The sequence below is a fragment of the Engystomops pustulosus genome, chromosome 3, assembly GCF_040894005.1.
Source record: "Engystomops pustulosus chromosome 3, aEngPut4.maternal, whole genome shotgun sequence".
NCBI classification, from domain to species: Eukaryota; Metazoa; Chordata; class Amphibia; order Anura; family Leptodactylidae; genus Engystomops; species Engystomops pustulosus.
The window spans coordinates 129,735,704-129,756,736 of NC_092413.1; the positions used below are offsets into that span (position 1 = coordinate 129,735,704).

At 41.4% G+C, this 21,033-nt stretch overlaps 1 protein-coding gene across 6 annotated transcripts in view; it reads left to right on the forward strand.

Annotated features, from left to right (window-relative positions):
* The window catches only part of FILIP1 (filamin A interacting protein 1), a 130,038-nt gene that overhangs the window by 83,211 nt on the left and 25,794 nt on the right, over positions 1-21,033 (forward strand). For all 6 annotated transcript variants that reach the window (XM_072142103.1, XM_072142102.1, XM_072142104.1 and 3 more), the window contains one exon: positions 5,915-6,193. In XM_072142103.1, coding sequence (XP_071998204.1) covers positions 5,915-6,193 — 279 coding nt within the window. The remainder of the gene's footprint in view (positions 1-5,914; positions 6,194-21,033) is intronic.

Genomic DNA, 21,033 nt, shown 5'->3' on the forward strand with positions numbered 1-21,033 from the left:
CAGACCTCAAGGTCAGAGTGCAGTTTCAAACCAGAGGGAGCAGCACATGTCAGTGCTGCCACAGCCACTAATTCCTGGAACTTCTAGTGCCTCAGGCCTACTGACTAGCACCCAGGGCAAGTCCAGAGACTTAAGCCCAGAACTGCAGCTTCCACCACTTGGACTCAATTCCACCTGTACCAGCCCAGCCTGCATTTACTACCAGGTTGCATGTACCTTTTCCTGCAGATCGACTCTCCATGACCTTTCCAGCTTAAGGAATCTGCTGTTATTGTTTTGGCCGTTGCCTGCTATTCAATGAAGAACTGTATGTTGATTTGCACAACGTTGCCTCCTTCTGATCCATAGATATGGCTGCTTACCCCCACGGGCTACTCCATCCATCCCCCAGGGACTCATCTTACAGACACTCAGGGGTTGCCCCAGGGAGACACCAGTACATCAGTCTCTCCCTCCTTATTTCTTGCACACAACACCTGCTGGCCAGTCTGTAGGTCAGCCCTCCAGTCCCCGTACCAAGCACAGTGACAACAGCACGCCATAGACTGCAATTGCCAGCCACTCTGGTATTCTGGGCCCTGGCTGCCTCCAGGCCCACAAGAAAAGACTAGGCCCCAGTGGGGTATGTTGCAGAATAACCAGAGATCTATAAGATAAAAGACACTTGTAATATTATTAATGCAGATGTGTCAAATCAGAGACTTTAAAGGGGACCTATCACCACGATTCTACCTATAAAGGTAGAACGGGTGGTAGGAGGATGAATGGGGCGTAAGGATAGCCCTTTTTGGGCTAATCCTTAAGTCCCAGCTATCCTTTTGTAAACTTTAATCAGTTGATATGCTAATTTATTTAAGCAGCTACTCGTTCCTCCGCCTACCATGTAATCTTCGGTGCGCAGCACCTCGTAGCTGCGCACCCTCGTCCGAGCACCCAGCATCTGCGCATGCGCAGTAGCGCCGGCCTCGGAGCTACGGCCACGCACCTGTAGGCATGCGTCCTGCGCAGGCGCAGAACGCAGGATATTCGCACGAGGGCGCGCAGCTACGAGGAGCTGCGCGCCGAAGATTACCTGGTAGGCGGAGGAACAAGGCTACTGGGGCGTGGAGTAGCCGCGACTAGTAGCCTCAGTAGCCGCCCCAGTAGCCGCTTAAATAAATTAGCATATCAACTGATTAAAGTTTACAAAAGGATAGCCGGGACGTAAGGATTAGCCCAAAAAGGGCTATCCTTATGTCCCATTCATCCACCTACCACCCATTCTACCTTTATAGGTAGAATCGTGGTGGTAGGTCCCCTTTAAGGTGTTTTAAATATAAGCTGACTCGAATATAAGCCGGTGCTCCTAATTTTATCACCAAAAACTGGGAAAACGTATTGACCTGTGTATAAGCCTAAGGGGGGAAACGCATTGGTCACAGCCTCACACTGGTACATAGCTATTCCGCCCCCTGCCCCCCCAGTATATAGCCAGCCAGAACCCTAGCCCCAGTATATAGCTATCCAGCCTCATGCCCCTAGTATATAGATATCCAGCCCCCAGTTTATAGCCAGCCAGCCCCAGTTTATAGCCAGCCAGTCTGCCCCCAGTACATAGCCAGCCCCAGTTTGCCCAGCACATAAAAGAAGAAAGTCAATACTCACTTTTCCGACGCCACTGCAGGTCTTCTCTCCTTATGCCCAGCAGCAGAAGGTCGAGCCACATTGCGTTGCACAGGCTCTGATGTCAGCTGCTGCTGTCATCATAGTGTGTGTGCTGGCAGCCGCTTACACACTCTGATGTCAGTGGTGGCTGATGTATAGCCTATGTGCCGCTGACGGACATAAGAAAAGGACCTGTGCGGGGCGCCGGAAAGATCAGTATTGACTTTTTTTAACTCGAATATAAGCCGAGTTTGTGGTTTTCAGTGCTAAAAAACTCAGATTATATTCGAGTATATAGGGTAGTTCTATTAATTTACATTTGTTTGGTTCATTTAAGACCACTACTGATTAGATGAGTCTGGTTACCTTACATTTAATTACATTGAAGTATGTAAACTTTATGGGTGTCAGGATATGGGGATGCAGAGATATTTTTTGTTGTCTTTTTTTTAAAAAAAGGTATAAAAAAATAACAAAACAATACAAATTTGGTATTTCTGTGATTGTACCCAACCAAGGAATCCAGCTTTCTAGGACAATGCACAGTGGGGGTCATTTACTAAGGGCCCGATTCGCGTTTTTCCCGACGTGTTACCCGAATGTTTCCGATTTGCGCCAATTTTCCCTGTATTGCCCCGGGATTTTGGTGCATGCGATCAGATTGTGGCGCATCGGCGCAGGCATGCACGCGAAGGAAATCGGGGGGCGTGGCCGAGCTAAAACCCGACGGATTCGGAAAAACCGGCGCATTTAAAACAATAAAAGTGTCGCTTGGGACGCGCTTACCTTCACTTGGCCCGGCTCGGTGAATTTCAGGGAATTCGGATGCTTTTCAGCGCAGCAGCGCCAACTGGTGGACGGCGGAGGAACTACTTTGATGAACCCCGGCCAGACCCGAATCCAAACGGACCGGGTAAGTAAATCTGCCCCAGTATATTAAATTGTGCCACTGGGCAGTTCAGTTTGCCCACTTATAAGGCTTTGTAAATGAAAAAAAAAAAGTTATGGCTTGTGGAGAGCAGAAAGTGAAAAACAGAATTGCAAAACTGAAAAGGGCTGCGGATGTCAAATAGGTATAGAAAGATGACAGGTTCCCTTTAAATGTATTAGTATATTATTTTTTATTATTAACATTGCTTCACCCCGGCAGCTGGCTGTAAATTGGATCCAACTGAAGGAAAAAGCGATTCTCAGAAATATGTGACAAAAACAGAACATAACAACAAGGTGTAACAGCATCCACTGAGAAGGAGGTACATACTAGGAATTTAGTATTAATCCTCTAGTCTCTCCCACTTTTGCTACTGTTAGGCTCAGCACAGTGAGGGGTATACATAGCTGAGTATATGTGGTAAAAGGTACATTTCCGCATCAGTATTCACATTTTACCCTTCCAATCAACATTACTAGCATTTAGGGAGAATTTACAAGTAAAGGCTGTTTTGGGACAACCCCTTTATCTATCTCCGGAATACTATGCATCTGTTACTATGTTACTATTATGTTACTATGCATCTGTAATAGAAAATCAGAGTGTCTGATAAACTGCTGAGCTTTGTTGTTTGATGATCTTGCTGACAAGGTAAGGATATGAGCTAAACATGGTTAAACAAAGACAAATCTCCGGTTTCCTAAAATTGGAAATACTGCCCTTGTCTAATTATCATATTTACATATGGACCATGTAGCCATGGAACCATGCTGGAACAACAACTTGGTTGTCAGCCAATTTATTCTTCGCTGATGATGCAGCTAACCTAAGCAAATGACTTCCCAGTCAGGAAACATAGGGACATTTGTTTTTCCATAGCATAGCTGGTGATAGACATGGCTTTAGATATTTTATGAACATATATTATAGATGGCTGGAGATAGAACATAGAACATATATGTCAAATATATTGATAGATTGTATATTATATTTACACATATTTTAAAATATATAGATGATAGCACTTACTTACTCTAAATGGGTATTTCCATTGCTGATATATATAGCATATCCACAGGAACACTCTCAATGACTCTGTCCCGAGCTGCTAATTCCTTCCTTAAATTAAAAGAGTCATGATTGTCCACTCTCCCCCCTGTTATATGCGTTAAGTATCGAACCGCTGGTGGCATACATAAGATCATCCGCAGATGTGACGGGAATATGAGTGAGGGACAAACAATTTAAGATTTCTCATTTCGCAGATGATGTCCTTACACTTACAAACCCTATTATAAGTCTCCCGAACCTCCGTAAGTTACTTGACACATATAGCAACTTTTCTGGATACAAAATAAACTGCCATAAAACTGAGGCCCTTTCCATGAATATTCCTCTGAACGAGCTGGCGGCCCTCAGGGGCTCCTTTAGTTACACATGGCAGACAGAATCGTTGAGATATTTAGGAGTCCAGATAACTTAAACCTATAAGACCCTATACACGGCTAACTTCCCATCGATGTTTAAGGACATTCAAGATCTTTTAGCTAAATTTGCCCCTGCACATATCGTTGTTGGGGCAAATAGCAGCTATTAAGATCTCCATTTTGCCCAAATTATTCTACCTATTTGAGACTCTTCCGGTGCAGGTCCCGATGGTAGTGTTGGGCAGGCTGCAGTCAATGTGTGGGAGGGTGGGAGCCATAGGGTCTCCAAAGCGGTGCTGACAGCAGGGACTCCCAGTGGGGGATTGGCCCTTCCCCGACTTCAAGCTTTACTATATGGCAAAACATCTTCGTCCTATTACCTCCTGGTCTGCAATGAATGCATATAACAGATGGACAGATATTGAGAATCTATGGTTGGCCCCGCTACACCCGGCTCCCCTGATATGGGATCCCCCGCCCGTTGGCCTGACAATAGTGTTGCCTGGTCCTATGCAACACTATTGGTACAAATGTAGAGTATGCTTCCAGCTGGCCCCCATGCAGTCACTGCTTACCCCAATACTTTTCACATTGCACCTCCGGCTTAGTCTCACCAATAGCTATAGACCATGGGTGCAGGCAAGCACTTTCCAAATTCGGACTCTGTTAGATCCCCTAACACGTAAGATACTTTCGCTAAGGGAGCTGGTAGATAAACATCTCTGCTTAGTGGGGGCCGAATTCACCTATCACCAAATTAAACATTTTATATCTTCCACACTGGGGACAGATACTCCCCCTAGACCTAACCCATTTGAATTGCTTTTCTCGCGGGGTCCTTCCTCCAAGGGCTTAATCTCCAGCCTATACTCCATCCTCAACGGGCGGGCACATCCGTACATGAATAGGTGGGAATCGTGGTTGGGTAAACGTTTCACCCCTGAACAATGGCAGATCATCTGGGCGAGAGCACACAAATCATCTATTTGCACTTTGTATAAAGAAAACCAACTTTAAATTTTATTAAATTGGTACCGAACACCTGAACTTTAGCACAAGTTCTATCCTTCAGTTCCTAATATATGCTGGAGCTGTGGTGGATCTGATGCCATGCTGTTTCACATCTTTTGAAGCCCTGCTTCACTTCTGGCTGGAGGTTAGGGCCCTTATCGATGGGATTCTGACTGTGCAAGTCCCATTGGACCCTGAAATTTATATGCTTAATCTTTATCCTAGTTCTCTCAAAGTGCCAGGTTGTTTCTACATATATTAACGGTGGCAAAGTGTTTGATATCTCTGAACTGGAGACGTTCAGTTCCTCCATCGTTGTTGGAATTATATGCACGTCTCAGGGATCTTAGATCAATGGAATATATTACCGCAATGCTTCGCCATGCTAGCGATAAATTTGAAAAGACCTGGACTCAATGGGACACCTATAACGCTAGATTGATTTCCTGATACTATATGATTGAGCTACTCTGGATGCTATCATACTTATGCTTTTATATTTGATACACTCTGTATAAGTGACAATTGTTGTTTCTTTTGTGTTACACTGATGCGGAAACCTGTACTGTTTTCTTGTTTATCTTTGTACCAAAATTTTTGTTCTATAAAATAAAAATAAAGAGTGGAATAAAAAAAAAAGTACAATGAGCTTATCATGTCACCCTTAATTTATTCATGTGGAGGCCAGTGGGCCATCGGATTCCAATTTTTTAAGTATTTGCCATCTTTTTGACATTTCATAAATGTTCTATATAGGAATACGCCTTTAATTACACAATGTTTAGAATAGGCCTAGTTACAATTATTAGAGAAAATATAGTATTGCAAAACAAAATGTTGAATTCTTTGCTTTATTTAAGATGTGTTTTTATTTACAAACTTTACTTATCTTTGATTTTAGGTAGGAATGAGATCACGAAACCAAGGTGGAGACAGCTCGACAGCAGAACAGCTCTCCAGTTACAGCAATGGGGGTACAGTACAAAACGAGAATCTTGGGAGTGATGGCAAAAGCAAGAATAAAATCCAAATAAATAAGGACGGCGATATACAGGTCTCTGGGACTGTTAAAAGACATACTAAAACCTCTGGACTATGTGACATTAAAAACAGGAAAGTTCAAGACCCAACTAAGGAGGACCTTGTAAAGCTGCTAAGTGTTATGGAAGGAGAACTTCAGGTAAGGCAACTATGCACATTTATTTGACTACAGTTGTGATACAGGTACTATTATTTGCACAGAAAGTATCTGATGGATACTATTTAGAAGAAATGCATCATTTTATTGTAAAATGGGAACTTCTTCTTTAAACCGAGCACATTTTTGGCAATCAAATCTCTTGCCTACGATGTTGCTTACTAAGAGCAATAATTTCCTCATCTCAATACCTTCTATAAAAATTTATGAGGTGAAGGTGTCTGCTGAAATGAAAATGCACATACTGTATGAGTACACTGAACTAACTATATACGTACAGCTACTGAAATATTGTGCCTGTCACAAATTTTCTTACTAAATAAACTGTACTTATATATTTTTATAAAGGTGCTATTGACATGAAATTCTCACCAGATGTTGGAAACAATCCAAACAAACCACAATGACAAAGAATTCAAACCATACATGTCCAAAAATTACCGTAAGTTATTTGTAATAATGAGAAATGCATCAGGGGGCACAGTCTTTGGCACATGAAGAAAGAAAGGTACAATAAACCAAAGTCATGACACCAGCTGAAATAGTTAGTAATTAGAAAGCAATTCTGTAATCTATAATACACAAATAATATCAGCTGGTTAAACTAATGTCTTATAAAAGTATTCTCATATCTAAATTGCAACAAAACATCTAATGATGGGTACAGCCATTGGGCTCTCTCAAGACTTTTGCAGTCTTATTGTTACAAAACGTGCTGATAGCATCGTTACAGAACAATTTCTAAAATACTGAAGGTTTTAGTGAACACCTTTGGCGACATAACCTGGAAGTGGTTAGAACTTAATTTTACAATAAACTGGTCAAGCCAATTTCAGACAGAGAATTATTAGAAATGTTGTCCAAGAGGACCACATGCAGAAAACTACAGAAAAACCTGGAATCAGCAGGTATGAGTTTATCACTATAAGCATTAAGTAATCCATAGCTTGTGTACATCCTCACCATGCTGGACTCCGTTGCTGAATAAAAAGCATGTTCAAGTGCATTCAAAGTTTTCTCAACAACATTTAGTCAAGACTGTAAAAATATAGTCTGGTCAGATGAGACCAAAATGTAACTCTTTGGATGCCATAATACACACCATGCACAGAGGTCAAAAGGCGCAGCATATCACTCCAAAACATTATACCAACATTGACGTTTAGATGTGGAAACATCATGGAATGGAGCTGTTCATATGGCAATGGCAATCTCTATGAAGTTTTATGAAAATTAAACGATGGTGCACTTTTCAGCAAGACAATGAGGGGAATTTATCCTGTTGTCAGTTTTCTTGTACTACTTTTTGAGACTTTTTTTTCACAGTTAAGATTTTTTTTAATGCAATAAATTCTCAATTGAGACATGAAAGACTGATCTAGAATGAACTTTACTAGGAATGTCCTCTCTGGATTATTTATCCAACAATATCCAACAAACGTTTCGAGTGTAGATACCCTCATATTATAACATTCAGCAATCAATCACGGGATAAGAAATCTAATTTTATTATACATAAAAATTCTAAAAAAATAATAAAAAGTTTGCATATATACATGAAAAGAAAAAAAACAGCATGCTTAGAGTAAATACGAGAGGAAATGAGACGGATTTTGAGACCCGGACCAGGCTCGTCATCAGTCAGAGGAGTACAAAATAGACTGAAAAAGATGAAAAAACACATGCATAGGCGTGACTCTATGGCCTCTATGAGCACCCACCTATAACTATTGAATATTATAATTATAACAATACTACACTATGTGGCACATTTACTTACCCGGCCGACGAAGTTCACATAAAGTGCATTGTCCGACAACAATGCACTGTGCCGTGATTCACAAAGATCGTGCGACCGATATTCTGCATGTGTTGCTTCCCCGCTCAGGTCCGACGGAGTTCACCATCTTCTTCCCTGTGTATGTATGTTCCATTGGTTGCAACACAATTTGAATATTAAATCCTGCGCTCAGTCCAAATCAGTCGTATCGTTCAACGGCCCATCCCCGATTTCTGACGAAAGAAAGCTGGCACCGATGCACAAAAATCTGGTGCGACACAATCCCCTTCTAAATAGCTGTCACAGCGGAGCAAATCCCGAAAATTTCCAAAATCCGACGACAGTGCTTTCAGCGGACCCTAAGTAAATAGACCCCAATATCTGTGCTTTTCCTCTCTAAATACATTTTTGCTTCTATGGCCCGCTCTGGATCATTGCCATATTTGGCCAGCATGTGTAAAAGACCCTAAGGACTGTGCAGTTATAGTCTTCATAGATAAACACTAAGGTTGTGGTGTGGTCACAGTATTCCCACAATCCATGATTTTATTGTGTTGACTTTGCAAGGCATATGGATGTATAATGTGATTAACTAAAAGTATCTAATGGTTTACAGGAATTACTCTGAGAGTAATGTAATGTACAATGTCTAAATGAAATCTTCCATTTGCTGTCATTACTAATACTGAGTTACCGAAGCAGAAAAACAACTTGTGCTTATTATTGCTGAATTTTTTTTCTAGATACAAGAATATTACTCACTCAGCCACATTAGTAGTTAAGCCAAAGTAACAGATACTCTCACTTAATGAACAGTCTTAAATGCAAAACCTGATGCCAAGGGAAAGTAGTTGAGTGACATTCACTAGCACATGCCATAGGAGATGAAGCTACATGTCCTATTGCTTCTCCGTTTTGCAATCCTTACTTTGAGTATCTTTTCTGTTACTTATATAAGTAACTAATCAGGGCCAGCACCACCACTGGGCATACCTGGGCAATTTCCAGGACCCAGAGCTGTTGGAGGGCCCACATAAGGCTGTACATAAGGAGGGCTGTATGTAATGAATCCATAGGGGGTGAGGAGGCTGTTTGATATAATGAACTAGGGAATATTTTAGGAGAGGAGACTTTTCTAGTTTCAGAATTTTGAATGCTGCCACATGAGTTGGGAGCTTGTTGTTGTTCCTTCTGGAATAGATATACTGGTTTGGTTTTAATCCCGCATCATGTCATTAGGCCTCTTGTAGGTCATGCTTAATGTCAAGGGAGCTGCCTTACAAGGTAACTAAAAGAGCTGTGGTTTTCCTTATTCCATCCTGGAAAACTTTGCATATTTTCCCATAAAATGCCCAGTCATTTAAGTCTTTTCCGACCTCAGCGTTAAGGGTTAAACAGGTCTCACAGAAGAGCAATAAAATAACAAAAGATTACTAAGTACTTCACACTCTTCACTGACTTCACAGTCAATCTCTTTTTAAAGTGGAGTTTCTATCTGACCTGCCACATCCTTGTCTGTATCTTTAGTGCAGCACACCATTGTGTGTTGCCGTCTCTGGATCTGCCACTCAGATATATAATCTGATACCTCTGTGAGGTACTAGGGTAAGGGCTCTTTCACACTGGCATTGTTTTTCAGATCCATGGTTCAGTGCCTTACTTAGCAATTATTTTCTATTGGTGTTCTCATATAGGCTTTTTTATTGATCCATTGTCTGTTGCAAAAATTTCAAAAAAGCTGTCCAGTTTTTTCACTGATGAGGCTGGGAAACCAGGTGTTGTGTTTTCTTACCAATGTTCACCAGTATAGCGGCTGTTGTGATATTTTTTATTTAAACCCCCTCTACAAGGGAGCAGTAAAACCAAATATTACTTATTATTACTCCACCTTCTCCCAATCTGTTAAAGCTGTTCTCTGTGTGTGTCTCGTTGCTACTGCACACCAGTGTAACTTTCCTTTGCCCGGTTCAGCTCCCATTATCCTAAAACTATTCATTAGATAGGGATTTGGTGGTTAAAGCCTTCAAGACCCAAATTAGCTTTGAGATACAAAGTGGATGAGTACAGTATTGACAAAATAAATAATAGCTAGTAATTCATCAAATTGTCTCATAGGCAAATTAACCAACAGTAGATCTATCACTGAGCATGAGACTAGTAATAAATAATAAATCTAGCACACATTGGGTCACATTTATCCCAACTAGTGGTGTCTGTAGTAGGTGCAATTTGTCTGTGGAATGTGCAGGGTGCCCCTGATTCATCAAAACTGGCGCACGGTCTTCATTAATATGGTGCAATCTGCATTTCTCTGCTCTGGAAGTGTGCACAAACTTTTTTTGTTTGACCTTTAACATAAAGGGTATGACACAATTCTGTTGAGTCTCAGTAATAAATGTGGTGCAAAGGTCTGACTCTGGGCCAGAACGCCCCTTTAGGAACAGAATTTTGTGGCGCAGTGGCACAGTGCAGTCTTGACACAAAACTGGCACAGACACTTTATAAATACATGTGCAAGCAGTTTGCATGTTCTTTTCAGTGCAAAGTCAGACAGAAAACTGGCGCAAACACTTTAATAAATTTGGGCCATTGAGTCAAACTTTGCACTAAAACACATTAAAGAGGGCCTTTCACCGGGTTTTACCATCCTAAACTACTTTCCCCCCTCAGGTAGGAGATGAAATGTCCTTTCTAGAATTCCCACTTTTATGTGAAATCTGACTGATTAACTTATAAAAAATCTCCACTAAAGTCGGACAAATATCTTCTCATCCAATTTTCTCATAAGATGAGTCACACAGAGTGGTTGCAGGTGAACTGTCAATACAGATAACTGTATCTTATGTTCTATAGCATCTACAAACTATCTTTTGGTGTTATATTAAAGATACAGATCTCATCTTACCTATCTCATCAGGCTTATTGAGCTACAGAACTGGAGATATGGCAGTTAGAGAGGTAAAGATCCAGTTCCTGCATTTTAATGAACTGTCTGTTTCTCCAGTTATATAGCCCACAGAACCATAAGCTCCTATAAGACAGGATCTAAAAGATGAGCTTCTTATCTTTACTATGGCACTAGTAGCATGATTCTAGGTACTATAGAACCAAATATAGGGGCTTCTAAAGTGACACTAACCCTGCAACCACTAAAGTTTCATGTAAGATTTTACATAAAAGAGAAAATTCTAGAAAGGACATTCCATGTGGGCAAAACCTGGTGACAGGTTCCCTTTAAATAAATATACCCCAATACATGTACATACACATAGGAAAGTTATTCTGGCAAATTTCTAGATTTCCGTGTTTTGGTGGGAGGTGTAACACAGCATCTATGACCACCTGATGCTTTTAGTTTGCAGTACAGTCTCCTAAATTGGAGCCTGTAACATAATTCCCCAATGCAGGTGTGAACTCAGACTACTGTGAGCTGTAAATAGGCTTTTCTTAAACATGCCTTATTCAGTTTTCCAGATTTGTGGTTACATGCAATTTGTAGTTCTGTAGTTCTACTAGAACTACTATTGATTAGATCAGACAATTGCAGCATTCAGGAAATGTTTTAGATTTCTAACAATGTGAATATTTTGTTCCTGTCTCCCAATTTAAATACCTAAATAATGTATTTGAACTAGATTTTGATCTGAATTATTTAGATGTTTGTTAGGTTCTGTGATCTTCCTAAACATGTTTTGATGTCTTTCTTTAGTACAACATTTGGATTTTATAGTGTGTGAAGTATGGAAAATATTATAAAGCAGCTGATAAAACATGGCAGTCTGTACTCAAACACTTCATTACGTTCTCTTCTTCAAGTTTATGGTTTCTTTATGTTGGATGTGTCTTATCAGTTTTATATAAGAGCATTCGGACTCATTAGGCTAGAAATACTGTTTGGGTGTTTAGCGCCATCTAGTGGTAAATGTGGTGTGTATACTTGTTGGTAAACTTTACTGGAAAGAATGTAATTTTTTATTTTCTATGTTTAAGCAGAGAATTAATCATTTGGTAGCAGTTCATCAAATCCAAAATGGCATTTACAAAGTTCAAACCCACAATTAGAACAGTAAACATCCTCCCTGTATGGAGAGGGCTCAGCCTTGATCACTTTATATGCAGTGCTATGGTCACACATTAATTATGTCCTGTGTTAATTCACACCATGCTTTGGAATTGCTTTTTAAAATGTATTAAAATATATCAGGAAAACCCAAGCAAGACAATTGTGTGCCAAAGTGTGAAAGAAACTTTTACCAAAGTACATGTATAAAGGCACACACTCCTATAAAGGTACACTTTTAAAATACCAAAAAAATTGGTATGGCTCGTGGAGGGCTCAAAGATTTGTTAGAGAACATTGTGAACAAACAGCATCTTGAAAAACCATAAACACACCTACAGCAAAGGCTATTGGAGGCTTTGGTCGAAAAAATAGCCCAAACTCTGAACATCTCATTGAGTGCTGATCATAAGAAGTCCCATGCTGTAACAAATGCTGTGTGTGGATGAAAGCCATCATCTTGAACACGTGTCATAATCATGTTGTTGCTTTGCTTCAGATTGAAAAACTGGTCACTGGAGTTGATAGTAAAATAGATCCAAACAGATAGGATTATGATGAAAACCCTGTTAGAGGTTGCAAAAGACTGGAGACTAGATTCCTCTTCTAGGAGAACTACACTTAACACTTAACGTACGGCTAATGCTACAATAAGATGGTAAATCAAAATATATTTAAAGTCCAGACCTAAAACTATCACCTGAATCGGTAGTTTGACTGAAAAATTGCTGTTCAAACACATTGGGGCACATTTACTAAGGGTCTGAACGCTGCACTTTTGTCAGGTTTCCCGAATATATCTCTTTTGGCCTGAATTGCCCCGGGTTTTGGGCGCACGCGATCGGATTGTGGCGGATTCGGACACACTGTGGAATTTAAAAAAGGAAATGTGTCGCCAGATCAGCACTCACATGCACCAGGAAGAAGCAGGTGAACTCCGGTGCACCTCGGGGCTGAAGCGACGGATGCGGGAACTCTGACGCACGAGCTTCGTGAAACGCGTCTGAATCCTCGTCGGACAACACACCACGGGATCACGACGGGACCGGGTAAGTAAATCTGCCTAACTGAGACCGAGAAACAGACTGAGCTGCAGCTATCGTGTAAAGAAGAATGGGCAGAAATTCCCATAGATATGGTAGAGGTATACAGTACTGCGGCTGTCTATGCAGCTAAATGGGGTCCTAGAAATATTGAGCCAGGGTAACTAAATACATCTGCTTGCTACACTTTTCATAATTCTTAACACTTCTAAGCTATTTTCTGGTTTGAGACTCGCAGCACTAAAGGGAAATCATTACATAAATTAAATCAGGGGTCTCAAACTCGCGGCCCGCGGGCCAACTGCGGCCCGCGGGACAACATTTTGCGGCCCCCACCTGGATGGAGAGGGCTCACGGGCTGAGCCCTCTCCATAGCCGGTAAGTCTTTGCTGCATATTGCAGCAAAGGCTTACCGGTAACACCCGCGATCGGTGCTAGCACCGATCGCGGGTGCTTTCACAGCGATGGCTGCCGGCAAAGCTGCCGGCAGCCTCAAAAAGATGGCGGCGCATGGGCGCCGCCATCTTACCTGGGATCGCCGCTCCCCCGGGGGCAGCGATCCATCTCCATGGTAGCCTCGGGTCTTCCGTAGACCCGAGGCTATTTCGTTTTAACCCCTTCATTACAATGTGCTGATAGCACATTGTAATGAATGAGGAGGAAAATCCCCATATACTGCCATACTGTAGTATGGCAATATATGATAGGATCGATCAGACAACCTAGGGTTAAAGTACCCTAGGGAGTCTGAAAAATAGTATAAATAAAAATAAAAAAAAGTTTTTAAAAAAAAAATTATAATAAAAAAACATTAAATTTCAAATCACCCCCCTTTCCCTAGAACTGACATAAATATAAATAAACAGTAAAAATCATAAACACATCAGGTATCGACGCGTCCGAAAATGCCCGATCTATCAAAATATGATAACGTTTTTTACAATGCGTTTAACCCCGTTACGGAAAATAGCGCCCAAAGTCGAAAATGGCACTTTTTTGCCATTTTGAAAAATATAAAAAAATCTATAAAAAGTGATCAAAAGGTCGTACAGTCCTAAAAATGATATAATTGAAAATATTGTCATATTTCGCAAAAAATGACACCACCCACAGCTCCGTACACCAAAGTATAAAAAAGTTATTAGCGCCAGAAGTTGGCAAAATCAAAAAAATAATTTTTGTACAGGTTTTAATTTTTGTAAATGTATGAAAACATTATAAAACCTATACAAATTTGGTATCCCCTTAATCGTACCGACCCAAAGAATAAAGTAGACATGTCATTTGGGGCGCTCAGTGAAAGACGTAATATCCAAGCCCACAAGAAAATGGCGCAAATGCATTTTCATTGCATTTGGAATTTTTTTCCCGCTTCCGAGTACATGGCATGGAATATTTAATACCATCACTATGAAGTGCAATTTGTTACGCAGAAAACAAGCCCTCACACAGCTCTTTACATGTAAAAATAAAAAAGTTATAGATTTTTGAAGGTGGGGAGTGAAAAATGGACATGAAAAAACAGGAAAGGGCCCGTAACCGGTTAATCCCCTTCCCTCCGGTACTTGAAGAAGATGAAGTCGCCGCTCTGAACGCACTTGGTGCAGGTCAGAGCGGCGACTTCATCTTCTTCGATGGGAGGGACACGGGGAGGCAAGTACCGGGAGGGGGGGATGGAGTGTCCCTGACTGGGCTCAGTGCGGTAGGAGCTTGGGACCCCTCGGTGCACAGGACACGTTCATAGAGAAAACACGTCTCCCCGCTCGGGGCTTTCCTTGCGCTGGGAGACGCCATGACATTTGAATCTATATAATGATATTTTGTAAGCGCATTTTGTGTGGAAAACTTGATGCGGCCCAGCCTTACCCAGAATCTACCTCCAGCGGCCCCCAGGTAAATTGAGTTTGAGACCCCTGAATTAAATGGTTGTGCTCCAATGAGACTCAGATGGAAACCTTATCCCTTGTTATTTTGCTTTGCACAATAAATAATATCCATAATATTTCCCAGTGGAAATAAATAGTTATGTGTAGATGATGTCAAATAAAGAGAGCTTCTTGTAGCAATGCTGGGGTTGTATGCACATAGAAATGTTCCTCGTCCATTAAACTGCAGGAACTGCAGGAACTGCATAGCATTCACTCTGTTAAGCCAGAGGTACTGGTGGCATGTTTTTGTGGCTTAACAATAAACTACTTTTACTTACCTCCCCTTGCACTCCCATTTTCCCGTGGTCACTGCCGGCTATTGTTTGTTTACAAAGGTGAGTGGCGCAGTCTCAACCAAAGCTGCACGCCTTTTGGGACAGCACAGCCAGCTTTTTTGGCGGCACTGCGGGAGAATGGCAACAATGGAGGAGGTGAGTATACCTAGTGTATTGTTTGTTTAATGCCTCCCAGCCATACATCAATTTTTTTTGGATCCCTGGACAACCCCTTTAAAGCTGCCTCTGTAGGCATGTGGAAACTTACAGCCCTTCTGACGGCATGGTGTCTTAGTGGTTAGCACTACAGCCTTGCAGTGCTGGGGTTCTGGGCTCAAGTCCCAGGGTCAACATCTGCAAAGAGCTTGTATGTTCTCTCTGTGTTTGCGTGGGCTTCCTCCAGCCTCCCCCCACACCTCAAAACACACTGGTAGGTTGATTAGATTGTGACCCCCATTGGGGACTGGGACTGATTTGGCGAGCTCTGCGCAGCGCAATGTAATCTGTGTGCGCTATATAAATAAAGGAATTATTATTATTATAAGTTCTTACTACTCCACTGGGGAATTCTGGGATATATGCAAATATGTTTTCCAGGTTGGGACATGACTGGTTCGAGCTGATAGAAAGGCAACAGTGACTCAAATCAGCACCCGTTACTACCAAGGTAGGCAGAAGAGCATCTCTGGACGCACAGTACGTCGAACTTTGAGGCAGATGGGCAACAGCAGCAGAAGACCACACCGGGTGCCACTCCTTTCAGCTAAGAACAGGAAACTGAGGCTACAATTTGCACAAGCTCATCGAAATTGGACAGTAGAAGATTGGTAGGGTCAGAATTTGGCGTCAACAACATGAAAGCATGGATCCATCCTGCCTTGTATCAACGGTTCAGGCTGGTGGTGGTGGTGTCATGGTGTGGGGAATATTTTCTTGGCACTCTTTGGGCCCCTTGGTACCAATTGAGCATCGTTGCAACGCCACAGAGTATTGTTGCTGACCATGTCCATCCCTTTATGACCACAATGTACCCAACATCTGATGGCTACTTTCAGCAGGATAATGCGCCTTGTCATAAAGCTGGAATCATCTCAGACTGGTTTCTTGAACATGACAATGAGTTCACTGTACTCAAATGGCCTCCACAGTCACCAGATCTCAATCCAATAGAGCATCTTTGGGGTGTGGTGGAACGGGAGATTCGCATCATGGATGTGCAGCCGACAAATCTGCGGCAACTGTGTGATGCCATCATGTCAATATGCTTCCAGCACCTTGTTGAATCTATGCCACGAAGAATTGAGGCAGTTCTGAAGGCAAAAGGGGGTCCAACCCGTTACTAACATGGTGTACCTAATAAAGTGGCCGGTGAGTGTATAGTATATATTCCATAAGGAACAGACTCTCAACTGAACAATTTATTTACATATGTCTTGCAGAAATTATAGGTATCTTTTGTTACTAAAATTGGTACGGCCATGAGTTTTTAGATAATAAAAAAAATCCTAGAAGAAGAATATGGGCTCACTCCTTTTCAGGCTGAACGAAAATAGTGTGGGGCAGGTTGGCAATAAGTTGGGTCTTTTTGTACAAGAAACTGGAATTCCAGGCGTAGACATATTACCTGGCAGGAAAATGCAGGTTGGGATGAAAAAACCTGAAATTTATGACTATTGGGAAGCTTGCATGCAATATACTTGATGTACTTCCAGAAATATAAACTCATATGGGTTAGATCACTAGCTATCTGTCCTGCACAAGGCAATTATAGAAATGGTCTCTATTAAAAGATTACACATCTGCAGTAAAAAAAATGTGTCTCTAAGGATTAATTACCTGACCCGCAATGAACTTTTAGAGAGTTCTCATACATCACGTCAAGACAATCCCTGCTCAGGTGGAAGTGAATCAACATCATTTACACTAAACCAAATCCCTCTCTGTGTCAGATATATAAACACAGAGAAATCCATGCAATGAACTGTGTGATGTTAAGAGTTTCTGCAGAGCGTGTCAGGGAAAGTTTCTTGCCAAGCCCCAGACTTCAGATAATTAATGATGTAATTGAAAGCTCCCTTGGTCTGCGCTCCTCCAAAACCTGATGACATCACCGATGAAGAGTCCTGGCAAGAAGAACTGAACAAAGATATGTGGGTCGGAAATAATAGTCAGATGTCTAGTGAACATTTGATGAAGCGTAAGCTTGCACTGGAGAGTACTTGTTCCTACAAATGTTTAAAGTAAACATAATGTACAAGCCAATATAGATCTTCCAATGTGCAGAACATCTAGTACAACCTGAACTAGTCTTGCTCTATTAAGTGTCAGGATTCGTAGATCCACTTGACCACCGTGGGAGGTGGTACTAGCAGACACCTGGAACCAGAGTCTAATTGGCACTTGGTCTTCACCAGAGCCCGCCGCAAAGCGGGTTGGACTTGCTGCAGCAGGCTACCAACCGGTCGTTCCACAGGTGCGACTAGTCCGCAGTGGCAGCCGAGGTCAAGGTACCTTAGGTCCAGGTACATGAGGTCCAGACAGATGGGAACGGGAACACAGGCACACGAGACACAGGAACGCGGGACACAGGAACTCAGGGCAGGAACACACGGGAACAGCAACACAGGATACACGGGAACACTCAGGCACACAGGAACACAGGATACACAGGAACACACAGGAACGCAAGAGACACAGGAACGCAGGAGACACAGGAACGCAGGAAAATTGCAGGGGAGCTTTTTCTAAGACTGTGAGGCACAAAGATCCAGCAGGGGACACAGGTAGGGGCTAAAATTATTAGGTGGAGGTGTTCAGCCAGCGCACCAATCAGCGGTGCGCTGGCCCTTTACATTTTCGACAGCCGATGCTCGTGCGTCCATGCCTCCTAGGGCACGCCAGTCCAAGGAGAAGCCTGCGCTGGAACGGGTAAGTTCAGCACTGCAGAGAGAGTGGGGGTGTACAGAGGAACACAGGTGCATCCGCGATCCCTGTCTCAGGACATAAAGATTATAATTGTGACAGGTAGCATGCAGCAAGTAGTCAATATAATATACATTTATGTATCAAACATATAATAACAATTTAATCTATCAATTTCATTATATTCTAGGGGTCTGTTAGTCTTCATTCTTGTCAATCATAGCATTGATCCATCAATGTTTTGGTTTTGTGTACTTCATTTTACTGGTTCTGTAATGGAAAAAGCTTCAGAGATGTCAATATGATCTAAAATTCCTTGTTTTGATGACCATTGTTTTAAATGCAACATGAATATCATAGAATGCAATAGTTTATTGTTACATACATATTCCCACCATTAACCCCTTAAGGATGCAGCCATTTTGTAGCGTGATGTCACGCGGCTTACAAATTGAATATCGCTTTTCTGGATTTTCAGAATTGACTATTTTGGGGATAATTACAGTTTTGAATGAAATTTTACATATTTAGCATCAAAACCCCCTGTATAACCAACCCATTTTCAAATCTGCACCCCTCAAGCGATCAGAAACAGCTTTTACGAAGATTGTTAACCCCTTGAGATCTTCCTAGTAATTGAATCAAAATGAAGGTGAAATTTAGAATGGTCAAATTGTGTCAGTTATACGTTCATTTAGCCCTATAATTTACACATTTCCATCATACAATTTGTTCTATAATTTCTCCTGAGTATAGAGACCTCCCACATGTAGCCGTGACTTGTTTTATGGGCGCACAGCAAGGAGCAGAAGGGAAGGAGCGCTCTGCAGCTGCCAGGATTTTACTTTCCTCATTGGCCTCTATAACATTTTAGCTTTTTCGTTATTGGGGCCATTTGAATTCCTTTTTTTTTTGCAGTATGAGATGTGTTACCATTTTGGGGTTGGTATACCCTATTGTTGAAAATTTAGGAACTTTTATTTGAGGACAGGAGTAGAAAAGCATCAATTCTGTACTGGATTTTTAACTTTTTTTTGGTGTTCACAGTTTAGCCTAATAATCATGTTATCTTTATTCTATGGGTCGATACGATTACGGGGATACCATACATGAATATTTTTTCTTACGTTTTACTAAATTTGTCAAATAAAACCCTAATGTGGGGAAAAATCTATCATTTTTGTATTGCCGTTTTCCAAGTGGCATAACATTGTTACTTTTTTGGCAACGGAGTTGGTTGATGGCTTGTTTTTTGCGGGACATGTTTTACTTTGCACCAGTATCATTCTGGAGTACATTTGTTTTTTTGATCACTTTTTATAGCATTTTTTGTGGGATTTAAAAATCAAAATTTTTGGAGGGTTTATAACAGTTTTTTTACGGCGTTTATCGTGCGGGTTCAATAATTATTTACTGTTATTCTATGGGTTGTTACGGACGCGGTGATACTATATATGTGGGGTTTGTGTTTTGATTTTTTTTTTAGTTATATGTCTCTATATGTTTTGGGGCTTTTGGGCATTTTTATTGATTTCTTTCTTTATTTTTTATTGAATAACTTTTTTTTTCTTTACTTTTTCACTTTTTACACCATGGGACATGAACAAGCATTCATCTGATTGCTTGTTCATGATAATACTTGTATTGCAGAGTATTAGCAGTGTCAGCTGCTATTAGCAGTGTAAGATGAATTCATAGACCCCTGTTCTTGCAGCGAAAAAAGTTCGGGGATGCGTTCATGGGGGAAAGACCCCCCAGAGGCATGTTAGATGCTGCGGTCGCGCTGACCGCGGATTTTAACGGGCTAAGCACCCTCAATTGGAGCCCACTCCGATCGGGGGTGTTACACTGGAGTGTTGGCTATTACTTATGGCCGGCACCTTGTGTTTCCCGATGCCGGTTCGGCACGCTGAGTGTGAAGCGGTTAAACAGTTACTTACACTAGTGACATATACAGAAAGAGCTCAAATTAATTTTTCATATAAATCTAAATTTCTAAATCTAAATTTCAAGGAAATCTACCTTGGCAATCTACTTTACGAGAGAATCCCCATGGTAGATTCCCAGTCCGGGGAGCAGCTGCATGTGTTTTTCACTAATTCAGGTATTCCCACAAAAACAAGTTTCTTATATGTACTCAGTAAAACTAAAGATTATATATTGTCTAATTCAATGTTATTGATATACAGCATTTCACAGATATATACCAGTCCTGGTGTACATAAATTTGGCTGCCCTGGATCCGACCCTGGATCTTCTGAGTTTAGGCAGACATCTTGCTCTTCTGTCTGACGCTGCACTGAGCTGAGCTCCTCTCTGCCTCTAGCTCCCACCCTTGCATTCCAGGTCTCACACAGACACACACTCCCTTCCTGTCGGCGCCATGTTAGGAGAGTAAAGCTACAGACAGATAATATCTTTATCCAGGGGAGGGAGAGGCACAGCAGATTTGACAGTATGTGTTATAGGTTAGATATAGCGTAGCTGTGTATGTTATGACTGTGATAGTAGAGCCATGTGTAATATGCATCTCATGGATCTCATCATCTCTCATCTCTGATGTCTTTCATCTCTTTCTCTATGTGTCAGATACTAGTGAGTGTTTAGAAGCTGAATGAAAGTGTATATAAACCTGGACTCTGATAATCTAACCACATTGCCAGCACCTATCACCTAACACAGCACTATATGGATCATAATGTTTCTGCTTAGAGAGTCCCCATGTCATTGAGTGATAGGAGGTAAAACAGCAATAAAACTGAGTAAAATTGTAAAGTAAGGGGTTAAATATGATCTTTATTGTGTAAACATCAC